The sequence below is a fragment of the Arvicola amphibius genome, chromosome 5, assembly GCF_903992535.2.
Source record: "Arvicola amphibius chromosome 5, mArvAmp1.2, whole genome shotgun sequence".
Lineage (NCBI taxonomy): Eukaryota > Metazoa > Chordata > Mammalia > Rodentia > Cricetidae > Arvicola > Arvicola amphibius.
The window spans coordinates 16,250,645-16,263,543 of NC_052051.1; the positions used below are offsets into that span (position 1 = coordinate 16,250,645).

The 12,899-nt window shown below is 43.3% G+C and overlaps 1 protein-coding gene across 1 annotated transcript in view; it reads left to right on the forward strand.

The window, feature by feature from the left end:
* Ptprt (protein tyrosine phosphatase receptor type T) overlaps positions 1–12,899 on the forward strand; it is a 784,117-nt gene that overhangs the window by 85,491 nt on the left and 685,727 nt on the right. Inside the window, exon 4 of the mRNA XM_042055120.1 lies at positions 2,527–2,608. Within this exon, the coding sequence (XP_041911054.1) occupies positions 2,527–2,608 (82 nt within the window). The remainder of the gene's footprint in view (positions 1–2,526; positions 2,609–12,899) is intronic.

Below are 12,899 nucleotides of genomic sequence, written 5' to 3' on the forward strand. Positions count from 1 at the left end.
ATGAGGAAAATCAAATATGAAATATCCTTGAGCCTAAGCAGAGGTGGAAAGAGAGAAGCTGTGGATACTGGCAGTTTCAGAAGTATGTTTAAGAAGTAATAACAATGATAGTAGACATTTATTGAGAATGCCATGTGTACAGCATTCTCAATAGGATATTAATTCTCTCCACCTGAAAAGTTATCTAATGGGGTCAATATTGCACAGACACTGGGGCTCAAAACACAGAACTCTTTCTTCTTCTTTTTATGTAATATTTTATTTATGTATACAGATTTTTTTGTGTACATATTCCAGAAGAGGGCATCAGGTCCTATGGGACTATAGTTATAGAAGATTGTTAGCCACAATATGGTTGCTGGGAATGGAACTCAGGGTCTCTGGAAGAACTGCCCATGCTCTTAACTGCTGAGCCATTCCTCCAGCCCCACCATCTTCCTTCTGAAATTAGGAGAGAGATCTGGAGACTTTTTTTTTAATCAGATTCAGTAATTAGAATATTAGTGTCTGTCATAAAAACAGTCTTGAGAGAGATATTTGTGACTGATTGGGATTTATTTATTTATTTATTTTTGAGGCAGGGTTTCTCTGTATAGCTTTGGAGCCTGTCCTGGAAGTTGCTCTGTAACCCAGACTGGCCTCAGACTCACAGAGATCTGTCTGCCTTTGCCTCCCGAGTGCTGGGATTAAAAGTGTACGCCACCACTGCCTGGCTACTGATTGGGATTTTTATACTTACCATTTTGTGGAGGAAGTAAGGAAGTGATATGAATGGCTTTATTAAACTACTAAGAATTGTGATTGAAATACAATTAACCACAGAGAAGAGCTTCCTACAGAGAGGTAGTATTTTTAATACTAGGAAAAGCTGATACCATTTATATATGTTAAGGTCAGAGGGAAAAGGGGAGAGCCTAGAAATACAGAGCAGCAAAGGAAAGTCAAGAAAAGCCAAGATTCTGGAAACTTCAGCAGGGATCAGCCAGGTTCAAGTATATTGACTTACTTGCAGAGATTGTGGTTGGTGTGGAAGAAGGGTAGGTTTGCATTGAAAAGGGAGAAGTCAGCCCCTCCCTGATCTTGAAGCTTTAGTGCCTTCTCCTATTGGGTGAGTGGAAGCTAGAAGGAGAACACTGGGTAGGGCTTGTGGCTGGAGAGGGACTGTGGACAATAAACTTGATAGGGTTCTAAAAGAGGTGCAAAGGAACTAGTTTTATAGGGAGAATCACATTGGTGATTAGCCACCATCGTAGAAGGAGCCTGGGCCTGGAGAGAAAGTCAGAAGGTCTAGGTGAATACGCAGACTCCAGGGAAATGCAAATGCAGGTACTGTGTGGGTCTAATTAACAGAGGAAAGAATAGTGAGCTGGGAGAGGATTATAGGGTTAAAATCTAACAGAGGATTGCAAAGTGTCACGTCCAAGTTCGGGAATGTAGCTGATGTAGATGGGGGAACGTGAATTAGTACTGTAAAAGGTCCTGGCCACGGGGCTCACACGGAAACTCATTTCTCCTCAGTGAAGAGGGTGGGAAGACAAGGGAAGTCTAACTATAACATCCTTGTGGAAGTAAAAAGTTTTGTTAGGGCTCTGAGTAGAGAAAAGAAAAGTTCTTGCTTCCTTCCATTCCTGGATAGATTGCTATTAGTCTCTATGAAGTGTGATGAAGACATCCGGGTAGCCTTAGGAAATGGCTCAGCCAGAAAAGTGCTTGTTGTGTAAACACAAGGACTTGAGTTTGAACTCTATCACCCTTATACAAAGGAGGCAGGCTTTTACAGTCCCAGGGCTGGACAGGCGCAGGCAGACAGTCTAGCTTAACTGGAGAATTCTATGCCAAGTGAGAGACCCTATCTCATAAAACAAGATGGGTGGCATCTGAAGAATGACAACAGAGCACACATGCAAACACACACACACACACACACACACACACACACACATACACACAGGAAATTCAAGTTGACTATAAAGTCACATCAGGATCAACTCTCCTTGGCTTACACTGTTTTCCAAGACAGTAAGGAAATTGGGCTATTTGTAATTGTTCCTTCTGTAATTCATTTGGAGACATAATGAGGGATGGGGACCCGGGATCTTATGTTATCTCTGAAATCCACTAAAAAATGTTCTACATGGTTGACTTCTATTGCTGGTCACCAGAATGTAGATTTTTTTTGGTCTTGTTTGGAAACCCAAGTCAACTGGCAGTATGTTACATGATTTCTAATTGGTCTTAATAATAAAACCCCAGAGTCAGGTATCAGGGTAAATGCTGAAAGATCAGAGATGTGAACTAGAGAGACATTTTATCTCTACCAAATCCTCAGACGGAGGGGGACAAGATCCTGTCTCTGTGAATGCTCAGACTGAATGCTTGAGCTCTGGTCTACTCTCCTACTGTGAGGCATTAATGACTGGTTCTGAGAGAAAACTGACACAGAAGGGGACTGGGGGCTGTGTGGCTTCTTCAGGTGGATATGGACAACTGCTTCTGCGAAACTGATGTCAGCCCTGTGTATTGCAGGTGATATTTGAATCCGTCTCTTTGAAGGGTCATCCTGGTTACATCGCTGTGGACGAGGTCCGGGTCCTTGCTCATCCATGCAGTAAGTCTATCCATTTCTCCTAACACATCCATTCTCCATGGCAGACTGGGAAGTCGCAGGGATGCAGTGCCCCTGTTCATTCAGCTCACAGCCATCTCACTTGCTCTCTTTTAATCTTTCAAAACTGCTTACACACCCAGTGCAATCAGTCCTGAAGAAATCCATAATTTTGCTGGCCGGTTCAAGAGGCAGCACCTCCAGGATTTGCAGAGACTGGCAAAAACAATTTGTCTGAATCTCTCTCCATTATTAAGAGAGTCTAAAGTCCTGATTGTTTATTAGTGGGATTCAGACCACTGAAGTGGAAGAATTAGAGGCCTTTGGATAGACTCTTCTGCAATTGTCTTTAAAAAAATAAGCGAAATAAAAAAGAACATTAAACATGAAACAAATTAGCATACTCTTTACCCACAAGGTAAAGGACCCCAGAGCTATTAATTCTTTACAAATAACTTTAAATACACTTATCAGCACTGTGTAGGCGTAGGGCAAGATTACCATGGTTCATACTCATGGTACAGTGTCAAGAGTCCTCAGGGGCATGCCACTCCTCCTTGAAGTTTCCCTCTTTGTAGCATTCAGTCAAAGACACTTGAATGTGCCTCAAGCCCCTGTGCAGCCAAGTCCCGGGTGCAAGCAGTTGTGCTGATATTATACCTCATAGGTTGGAAGACTATAGTCTGGGGATGCCTAAGGGATCATGGAAGCCACTGCCAGAGGAGGCTGGGATGCCAGGTCCTCAGTTTGGAAGCCCTGTGTTTTATATTCCTATCAGTTTCTTCGCAGCTATTTAGTTCTAGATGACTCCTGGGGGTTCCTCAACTCTCTCATGTGACCGTAAGACATTGAGATAAATATATTTTAGTAGGATGAAATACCCATGGCAGACTGACATTTTAAAAAAAATCTTAGTTTTTTTCTTTGACAATATCATACATGTAATGTAGTGTATCTTGATCATATCTATGTATTAGTTCCTCCCAGAATCCCACCTTTCATCTCCCTCCCAGCTTCAAATGCTCCCCTCCTCTCTTTCGCTCATTAATCAATTATTTAAAACCCACAGAGTCTAATTAATGCTTTCCATATATGTGTGGTTGTTGAGTTCATCCTTGGGGTATGGGGAACTGCCAGTGATCACACACCTAGAGAAAAGAAAAACTTCCTATTCCCATGACATATTGCAGCCATCAGCTGCCAATAGTTCCTCAGGTAGGAGTGGGGATTCTAGGGAGCCCTTACTCTATTCTTTCTAGAATTTTTAACTGGATAGATTTTATGCAGGTCATATGTGGAAAACCACAGAGAAAATGAATTTCACTTGTATGACAGCCATGCCATGCCCAAAGGACAGCAGCTCACACCCATCCCTTATCTTCTTGCTCTTCCGTTCTTTTAAGCTCTTCTTCTGTTGTGTTTCCTGAGCCTGGGAAGGCAGACTGCCATAGACATCCCATATATAGCTGAGTTGTTCCTTTTTGAAGGTTTTGTAGAATTCTGCAATGAACTTATCCAGTGCTGGCCTTATTTTCAGCTGGGAGACTTGTAATTACTATTTCAATCTTGTTGCTCGTTAGGGACCTGTTTAACATTTTTTATGTCATATTGATTTAATTTTGGTATGTTGTCTGCATCTAGATTTTTCCATTTCCTTTAGATTTGTTTTTTAAATTTTGTATAGTGGGGGGCTTTAAAAACATGTTCTTATTATTTTCTGAATTTCAATGGTATCTGTTCTAATGTTTCCCAAATCATTTCTAATTTTACTAATTTGTGTCTTTTTTGTATTTGTTTTAGTAAACTTGTCTATAAATGTGCCAATCTTATTGATCTTTCCCAAGAACCATCTCATTGTTCTATTGATTATTTGTAGTAGTTTTTCTACTCCATTAATTTCAGTCCTGATTTTGATTATCTCTTTCTGCCTACTATTTGGGCATCATTAAGTTATTTATTTGAGAATTCTCAATATTTTTTTTTGATTCAGGCACTTACTGTTATAAATAGTACCCTTAGTACAAGCAAACTAGCTTTGTAAAGAAAAGAGGTTTATTAGCTCACAGGCTTGGGCCTGGTGATAGCGTTCCAGCTTGTAGAGTCTGGGGCAGAGCAGAACATCATATGGAAACACAGGGCGAGGACACACATGGGTGTCAAAGCTCTGTTTACGTTTTTCTAACACCAGGATTGAATTATTCATGCTCCACTGTGAAGAACTTGTCCATGCCTTACCTGATTCTGAAACCGCCCATTCTAAATGTCACTGTCAGACGCTCCCCTTTTGGTGTCACTTGACTTTGGGTACTCAACTTTGGTTTGAGTTGGGAAGACAAATCATTCACACCAAACAGTTAGGCTATGGGTAATGGAGCAGCTTACCGCCACCTCAAGAGGCATCCTGAGTACTTATCTATGTGCCTTTTTATTGCCACACAGGTCCACTCCCCGACACACACACACACACACACACACACACACACACACACACACATCTGGGCATGAGTCTCACATCAGTCCCACTGTGTTCCTGTCATTGAAATGGATCTTTTTGCTTCTGTTGCCATCTGTTCGTCAGATCTTCTATTATCATTTCCTTCCCACTTCCGGGGAGAAGACCACCATGGTCTGACTCGTTAGCTTAAAGCACCTTCTCTGGAAAAATTTATGGTCAGTTCCAAGTTTCAGACAATATTTGGGGGAACTGGGTCTGATGTCTATGTAAGAGACGCTCTCTTTCAGTGATGAACCAGCCACTCAGAAATGCAAGGTAGACTGGGTTCCCTGTTGTTCCTGCTATTGTCTGGGTTATGTCTCAAGTCTTTTCAGAGTGTCTTAGGTGGCTCTGTCCACTGACTCATGCTTGGGAAATACCTCTGCGGAAGTCACAAACATATGAAGAGGATCCAAAATCCCCAGCAATGTAGGGTTTCAATGGAAGACATACAGATGGGTTCCCCTTGCCTGTCCTGACTGATTCCCTCTCTTGATCCTCATGAGTCTTATCAATGTCAGATACCCATTAGGGAATGATCTGTATTCTAAGACTGGACGGTGGTGTCAGGAGCACCTGTTCTTCTCACATCCATTTAACTACACACTCAACCCTATGCATTCTTCAGTGTTGAGCAGTCTCCCCCATACGCCTTTTATCTTCCTTACATCCTGCACGTGTCTATCGCCATAGAGCACACCTACCATTGCTACCCAAGCTCATTGTTTTTATGCATGGACTTGGTCTTTCTTGGTGACCCTCGGTTTTCTCCAGCAGAATATATAGCATGCTGGTCTGACCTGGGGATCTAGTGCTCTGTGCTCCTGTTGGAAACCTCCCTTTCACCATAATATCTTGATGCTCATCTCTTGGCCAACCTCTCTGTCTTATCTCCAAGTCCTGTCCATCATCAGCAGGCACCCCCTTCTCTTCATTGTATCGCTGGAGGAGAAAACCCCTGGAGCGCATTTGGATGCCTTTCTACCTGCAAAACCATAAGGACATTGGGAATCTTCCCTATTTTCACTAGGATGTCTGGGAATTTAAGATTCTCCTAATAGCCCCATCCTCCTCCTGCTGAGAAGTGTGGATTGCACAGTTATAGAATTGCTGAGAGTCGGTTACCCAGCAAATGGACCATGGGCTATAGCTCTAGAAGACATGACCTTGGCTTTATTTCCACATGGCATATTGTGGCAGTGTTTAAGCCCAGCGCTCAGGAGGCTTAAGCACATCCTTGCCAGAAAACACAATGTGAGATCCATGAAAGAGTAGCTGGAGTCTGAGAAAATCACACTAAGGAGATATGCAAACACTGCCAGGGTGTGTAGTCCCCTGAGGTACACCCACAGCTCCTACACTCAGGTCACTGCTGGTCCAGGGTTTTACCCTTTCTTCATTTCAGCAACTAAGTTATTGATTGTGAGCTGTGTGTTTTCTTGTGCTTTTCTGGGCGTAGCAGATAGTCAAGCAAGAAAGGGTTGGCACCTGTGCTTGTGGTGTTTAACTAGCAGGGGGCAAGAAGGAGAAAGAAATTGAGTATCTAATACTAGATCATCAATGGATGATTTGGAATATGGGAAAGTGTTGTGAATAGGATAAATATGGGAAGTGGAACCTGCAGGACTCCTTAGGTGGTGTGGTCATGGGATGTGGCTCCAAAGATGTGACCAGAGCTGGGACTCTAATCATGGAAAAGAGGTTGCTTTCTAAAAATCTTCTAAGGTGATGGAACAGCAAGGGCAGAATCCCTGCACTGGGTAACAGCCCCATGCTGACAGTGCGTACTGGTAGCTGGGGCACAGCAAACTATGTCCCAGGTGAACCTTGGGCAGGTGACCTGGGACCTCACCAATCAGGGCCTCAGGCGTCATTGTGGGTGGATATTAGTCATAGGTGCAGGAAGGCAATGCCAGAGGGCTTATTTGGGGATGGAATGGTTTCAGTTAACTCATGAAAAGTGCTATCTGGTGAATGGGTTTAAATCCCATAGGGAGGATGGAGAAACTATAAGGAAGAACATTCTGGAGCTAGGCTAGACACAGTGGTGACCTGAAGCAGGGCAGTGACAGTCAGCTACTCACCACACAGGAAGTGATTACTGAGCTTGTCCTTGTTGTCAGGCACTGTTCTGGGATCGTGGAGCTACAGGAGACAAACTCATCGTCTGTCCTCGTAGGCCTCCAGTAAAGTGAGTGAGACGGAAGCAAAACCACCAATGCCACAATTATATTACGTGTAACAGATGGTTTATTGCTTCACAAAGATTGTGGTCCAGACATGCCAGAGACAAGGTGGCTTAAGTGATCACACTGCATTTTCTAAGAGCCCTTGTGGATAGGAATTCAAGGTTAAGGTGTTGAAAAATTAACCTCGGAGATAGCATCCTAGGCTGGCAAATTTTTCCTCAGTGAAACCTCTCTTGGTCTTTTCTCTCTGTGTAAAAGTCCTTGGTGTCTTTTGTGTGTCTGGATCTCCTCTTCCTGAAAGAACACTAGTTAGATTAGATCAGGGGCTACCCAACAGCCTCATTTTGGCTTAATCAGTTCTAATGAAGCAGTATTGCTGGATACAGACATATTCTGTGTTTGAGTTTCCAGGAGACAGCGGCGCTATGGAGAAACACAGACCTTGGGAAAGCAGTGGCCAGGCGGGTACTGCATTCGGGGACTGGAAGGAACTAATCTTATTCAATAGGTTAAGTTGGGAGGCAGATGCCCCAAAGATGGTGGCTTCCACATCTTTGAGTATTCCTTCTACCTTGAGGTAACCACAGGCCTTAGAGCTGCTCATGGGATTCCACATCATCTCACCTTTGTGCCTCCTGGGCAGCCAGCTGCACTGCAGTGTTACCCCCAAATTCTCAGTCTCAGAATTAATTTTACTCAGAAGTTTGCAAGATTTTAACTATACTGAAAAATATATTTCCTTATATCTTCAAATTTTTATGAGTCTCTGCTTCTGTCCTTCAAAACATTTTCTATTGACATAGGACCATAGTTTATCAATAAAGGATTCAATTAATTATTCTAAAAGTTGTGGACAGAGGAATCAGGACTGATTTGCAATCTTATCCTCTTTCCCATTGAAGCTGGCTTTAACTATTTGCCTCAAAGCTTTCAAAATAGTGGCCAAAAGTCAGGCATAATCCTCCAAAAAAATATTTTACCATGGAAAGCTTCTCACCCATATTTTATAGCCCATTTAACTTGCTGTTGTTGTGATTCAGAATTATTTTGTAGCTATCATCCTTTGCTAGATCTTGGTGCCAGCCCTTAGCAGGGCCACCGCAGTTAAAGCTTCAATAACTGTCAGCACACTGTTCCACTCAGTTTCAAACTTTCTAACTCCCAAGTTGACTTTTAGATTTCTTTTTTTTCAAACCTATTTTCCCCCTATCACGGGGCCATGTCCCTCAGCCCACAGAGCAACAGCAACACGCTTCTAATGTATGTAGGAGCCTTCACTTCAATTGTGTGGCCTCCTGCTGAGCATTGTCAGGTTTAAAGAGCGAGATAAAGGGCACAATAATACGTCTTCAGATGCTGCACTGACATCTGCAGGAGTTTAAATGTCACCGGCATCAAGGCATTTTGCCCCAAATGCACAGTCGGTTTCCTCTTAACCCTGTTCAGCAGGATCCCATTTTAAGGGGAACTCAGTCTCAGTGAGTAGTCAGGGGGGTGCTACAAGCCTATGGCTTCTTGGAGGACCCAGGGATACCTGTGTTTGACTGAAGGTTGGCGAGTTGATGTTGGCACAATTATTTCACCCCCAAAGTGCGGAGGCAGAGGGAAGGTAATGATGGAAAGAGTGGCTGGAGAGGAGGCTGGAGTTGGGGGTGAAGGGAGGGTCAGAGAAGCCAGGAGCCCCAAGAAGACCAAATGCAAGGAAGATCCCAACCATGATCATGAGTCAGGGGTGATCCAGGGCTTATCCAGAGTAGAGATGAGAGGGAGGGCCTATGGGGAGACTGCAGAATGAGAAGATAATTGAGAAAAGTCCCTGTAGTTTAGTGGTTCCTACAGTGTGTGGAGGGTGCAGACTCACTGCTGGATTTAGGGGCTCAGAGAGGGTACCACTGGCCATCGGGAATTGTTCCAAGTGACGGAACAGAAGAGCAACTTATCAGAGGCCACGAATTGGTGGGACCTGAGTACTGATGAGTTTGACTAAGACTGAACGGTGTTTTCATCAAACGTACTCAAGATTGTATGGTAAGGGACTTCACATAAAATGCAGACTGTTTATTCTTCTGGAGAAATCAGATGATTGACAGTTCTGAACAAAATACTCCCATCTCCACCCCACTCCCTGCAACCCTTTCAGTGTGGTATGAGGTCTTTAAGTTCCCCTCTGTAGCCACCATTCCGTGGCAATTTGCCAACATTAGAACTGGCACTAAATACCAGTTCTCACTCTGCTTGCAACATTTTTTTCTTTATTTTGTGGAAATGTCTCTCCAAAATGGAGGATGAAAAAGGGAGCAAGAAGGCGGTGTTTTTTGTTAGTTTTGATTTACAGTGGAGCCGCTTTCTTCATTTGAGTAGCGGTTTGGTTGCTGGGAGGGCTTGGGCTTGATGTCTCTGCTGTAAATCAGAATCATCCGTGTTTCCTGAGAACGGGAACACCCGTGGACATTCCACATCTGCATTCAGAATTGGGAAGAGAGGAAGGAGATGAAATAATGAAAGAATTAAGAATGGAACTCTGTGGCTGAGAAGGGAGAAGGGGGAGGAGTCAGAAACCTGCAGGTGCCAATCAAAAGGGAACTGTCTCTAAGTGTACGTCTCCTGGAACTTAACCACTTGCCCCATGACCCAAAGGAGAAGAGGAGGGTGACCTTTGTAAAACTCAACAGAATGACTTGATTTTGGAGCCTAGACACTCCCTCCCTATATAGGGTGGGTGTTCCCTTCCCTTTTGAAACTGGAGTAGAAACAGACCTACAAGGTTTGTTCCATCTGTAATTATTCAGCCACAGATAAGGCTGCACTTCCAGGTTCTAAAGGCAGGAACGTGGGGTCAGGCCCTCAGGCACAAAAGCCCCGACTCCATGACCCATGGGCGCGCATTCGTGGTTACATCCACGTATGACTCAGCTAAACCCTTGTGCGCATGCGTGAGTCATCCGTCACCTACGTCATCTGTGTGACGTAGTCACGCCAACCCCCTGTGCGCATGTGTGGGGCAGCCTTTACAAGCTAGACGCGCTATCTTCTGCTCTCTCTGCACTTAAGCGGGTTTGTTGGCGGTCCGTGTCTCCTTCTCACTCACGCCCAGGTAATTTCACCATTCCTAGCTGAAGCACTGAGAGTTCCAAACCCGCTCCCCAAAATTATTCAGGAGAGCCAAAAGAGAACAGTTGGAAGCAACCAGAGCAGCATGACACTTGTCACATTGGTAGATGGAGACGACCTGAAGAAGGGATCTCATCTGGGTTTTGCGCCCATGACACTTTAGCCACAGGGCTGTGACAGCAGCATGTGGGGTTATCTGAACTGTCGTCGTCTGGTTTAAAGACCGGAGCAGATGGTACATACTTTCTCACAGCAAGTGTCCCCAATCACACTGAAGTCCCTGGGTTTGGGGAGAGTCTTACAGGTAGTGGCACATTTTGGTAGCCAAGACAGGTCAAACCACAGGGGAAAGGAGCATGGACAAGGGTCCCTTGTAAAATATTTGGGAGCAAAAAGAGAAGCCAGGAAAGTCATCACAGTCCACCCTAAAGGTCCTTTCTCTGCACTCTGAGGCCTGTCCAATGACATCATCTTCCCTTGCAAGGTCAAGAAGGCAAGAGAGTGACTAGTTCAAAATGGAGTTTGGAGCTCAGATGGGGCTAGGCTGAATTCTTTGTGTCTCTCTGTGAAGCTCTGTAGCTTTGGTAACTATTCTAGTTTCATCTCTGTTGTATTATAAAATACCCGATTAAAAAAAACAACTTAGGAGAAAAGAATTTATTTGGCTTAAAATACTAGCTTACACTCTATCATAGTTGGGAACACAAAGCAAGAGGAACTTGAAGCAGATACATTCACAGTCAAGAATCAAAGGAAATGCATGCACACATTCTCAGCTCAATTTCTCCAGTGACAAAATTTAGGGTCCCCTGCCTAGGAAATGGCACCCTACCCATGCTGCGCTGTATCTTCCAATATCAATTAACTTAATTCCCCTACCAGAAAGGGGAACACTTATTTTCCGCTGATGGGAATGCAAACTGGGACAACCACTATGAAAAGCATTGCGTAGGAAAATCAAAACTCAGAAGCTGGAAATAGATCTACCAAGGATCCAGCTACACCACTCTTGAGAATATACCCAAAGGACTCTGTATCTCAGCACAGAGGATAGAGGGAGTTGCTCCTTCATGCTCATCGCTGCTCTATTTACAATAACTAGTAAATGGAAAGGGCCTTAGATATCCATCAACTGATAAATGGATATTGTATATGTGGCGCATTTGCAGAATGGAATATTAAACTATTGAGAAAATGAACTTGTGAAACATTAAGCTGCTAAAAATGAAATTATGAAATTCTCAGGTAAATGGATGAAGCTAGAAACAATGATTCTGAGTGAGATAACCCAGTTCCAGAAAGACAAACATCGCATATTTTCTCTCCTTTGTAGATACTAACTTTGAGTCAGATTATGAGTGTGTTTTCTTTGGAATACCCACAGAGATTAGGAAATTAGTAAGGAGGCATGGGCGGAGGGGAGCTTTCAAGGGAGGAGAGATAGACCGCAGTACTGTAGATGATTAAAAAGGAATAGTGGAACCAGAAGGGCTAAATTTGGGTGGTGCATGGGAGGACAGTGTAGTATGATTTTTGTTTGGGTCACTAGGTCATAAATAATGATGCAGAGACGTATTAATTATGAAAGCTCAGCTTTATCTAAGGCTTATCCCACTAGCTCTTATAACTTAGTCCATATTTTTTTAATTAATCTGTGTTCTACCATGTGGCTTTTATCTCTATCCTCCTATTTTGTGTGTCCAACTTGTTCAGCGTCTGGCTGGCTTCTCTGCCTCTCTTCTTCCCAGAGTCCTCTCTGTGCCTGGAAGTCCCACCCATATCTCCTGCCTAGCTATTGGTCATTAACTCTTTATTAAACCAATCAGAAGGTGCCTTGGTAAAGACACATCTTTAAAGTGTACAAAAAAACTATTCTACAATAGGACAATATAGAGGAGAGAATATGGGGAGGGAAAACTTAGCTTTTACTTTACTTAAAGTAAAGGCCTTTTGAGAAAGTCCTATGGAAACCTACTACTATAGGAGCTTTCTGAAATATGTACTGAAGCATAAAATAAAAGAATTTTAAGAGTTGCTCTGCAAGAGGAGGATAATGCCCCAGCTAGAGATCACATGTTAGTAAATAAAATTCCCAGTAACAGAAAAGGGCTACCTCTTTTTGAGTTGTTGGCCAACAGGGTCCCAGAGACCCCACCAAGCATTATAGGCTGTTGTCAAGACTGTTGTTTACCCTCCAGAACTTAGTGAAAAGATGATATTTTTTAAAACTCTACATACTTAAAAATGAAGCTGGTATTGACCTAGAAACTTGATCTCTACTGACTACATTTTCCAGTGCTGGAGAGTGCTATGTGGACACAGGAGAAAAAAAATTAATTAAGACAAAACAATGTAATAAAAACAGAAAAAATAAAAAAGTAGTTATCAGTTTTGCACAGCTTCAGACCCTGAATGCTAAGATATGACTGTTGGTGCAATTGTCATGAGAGCACCCAGTCACCTTCTGATGGTACCGTTTGATGGAACCCATGCCTGATAT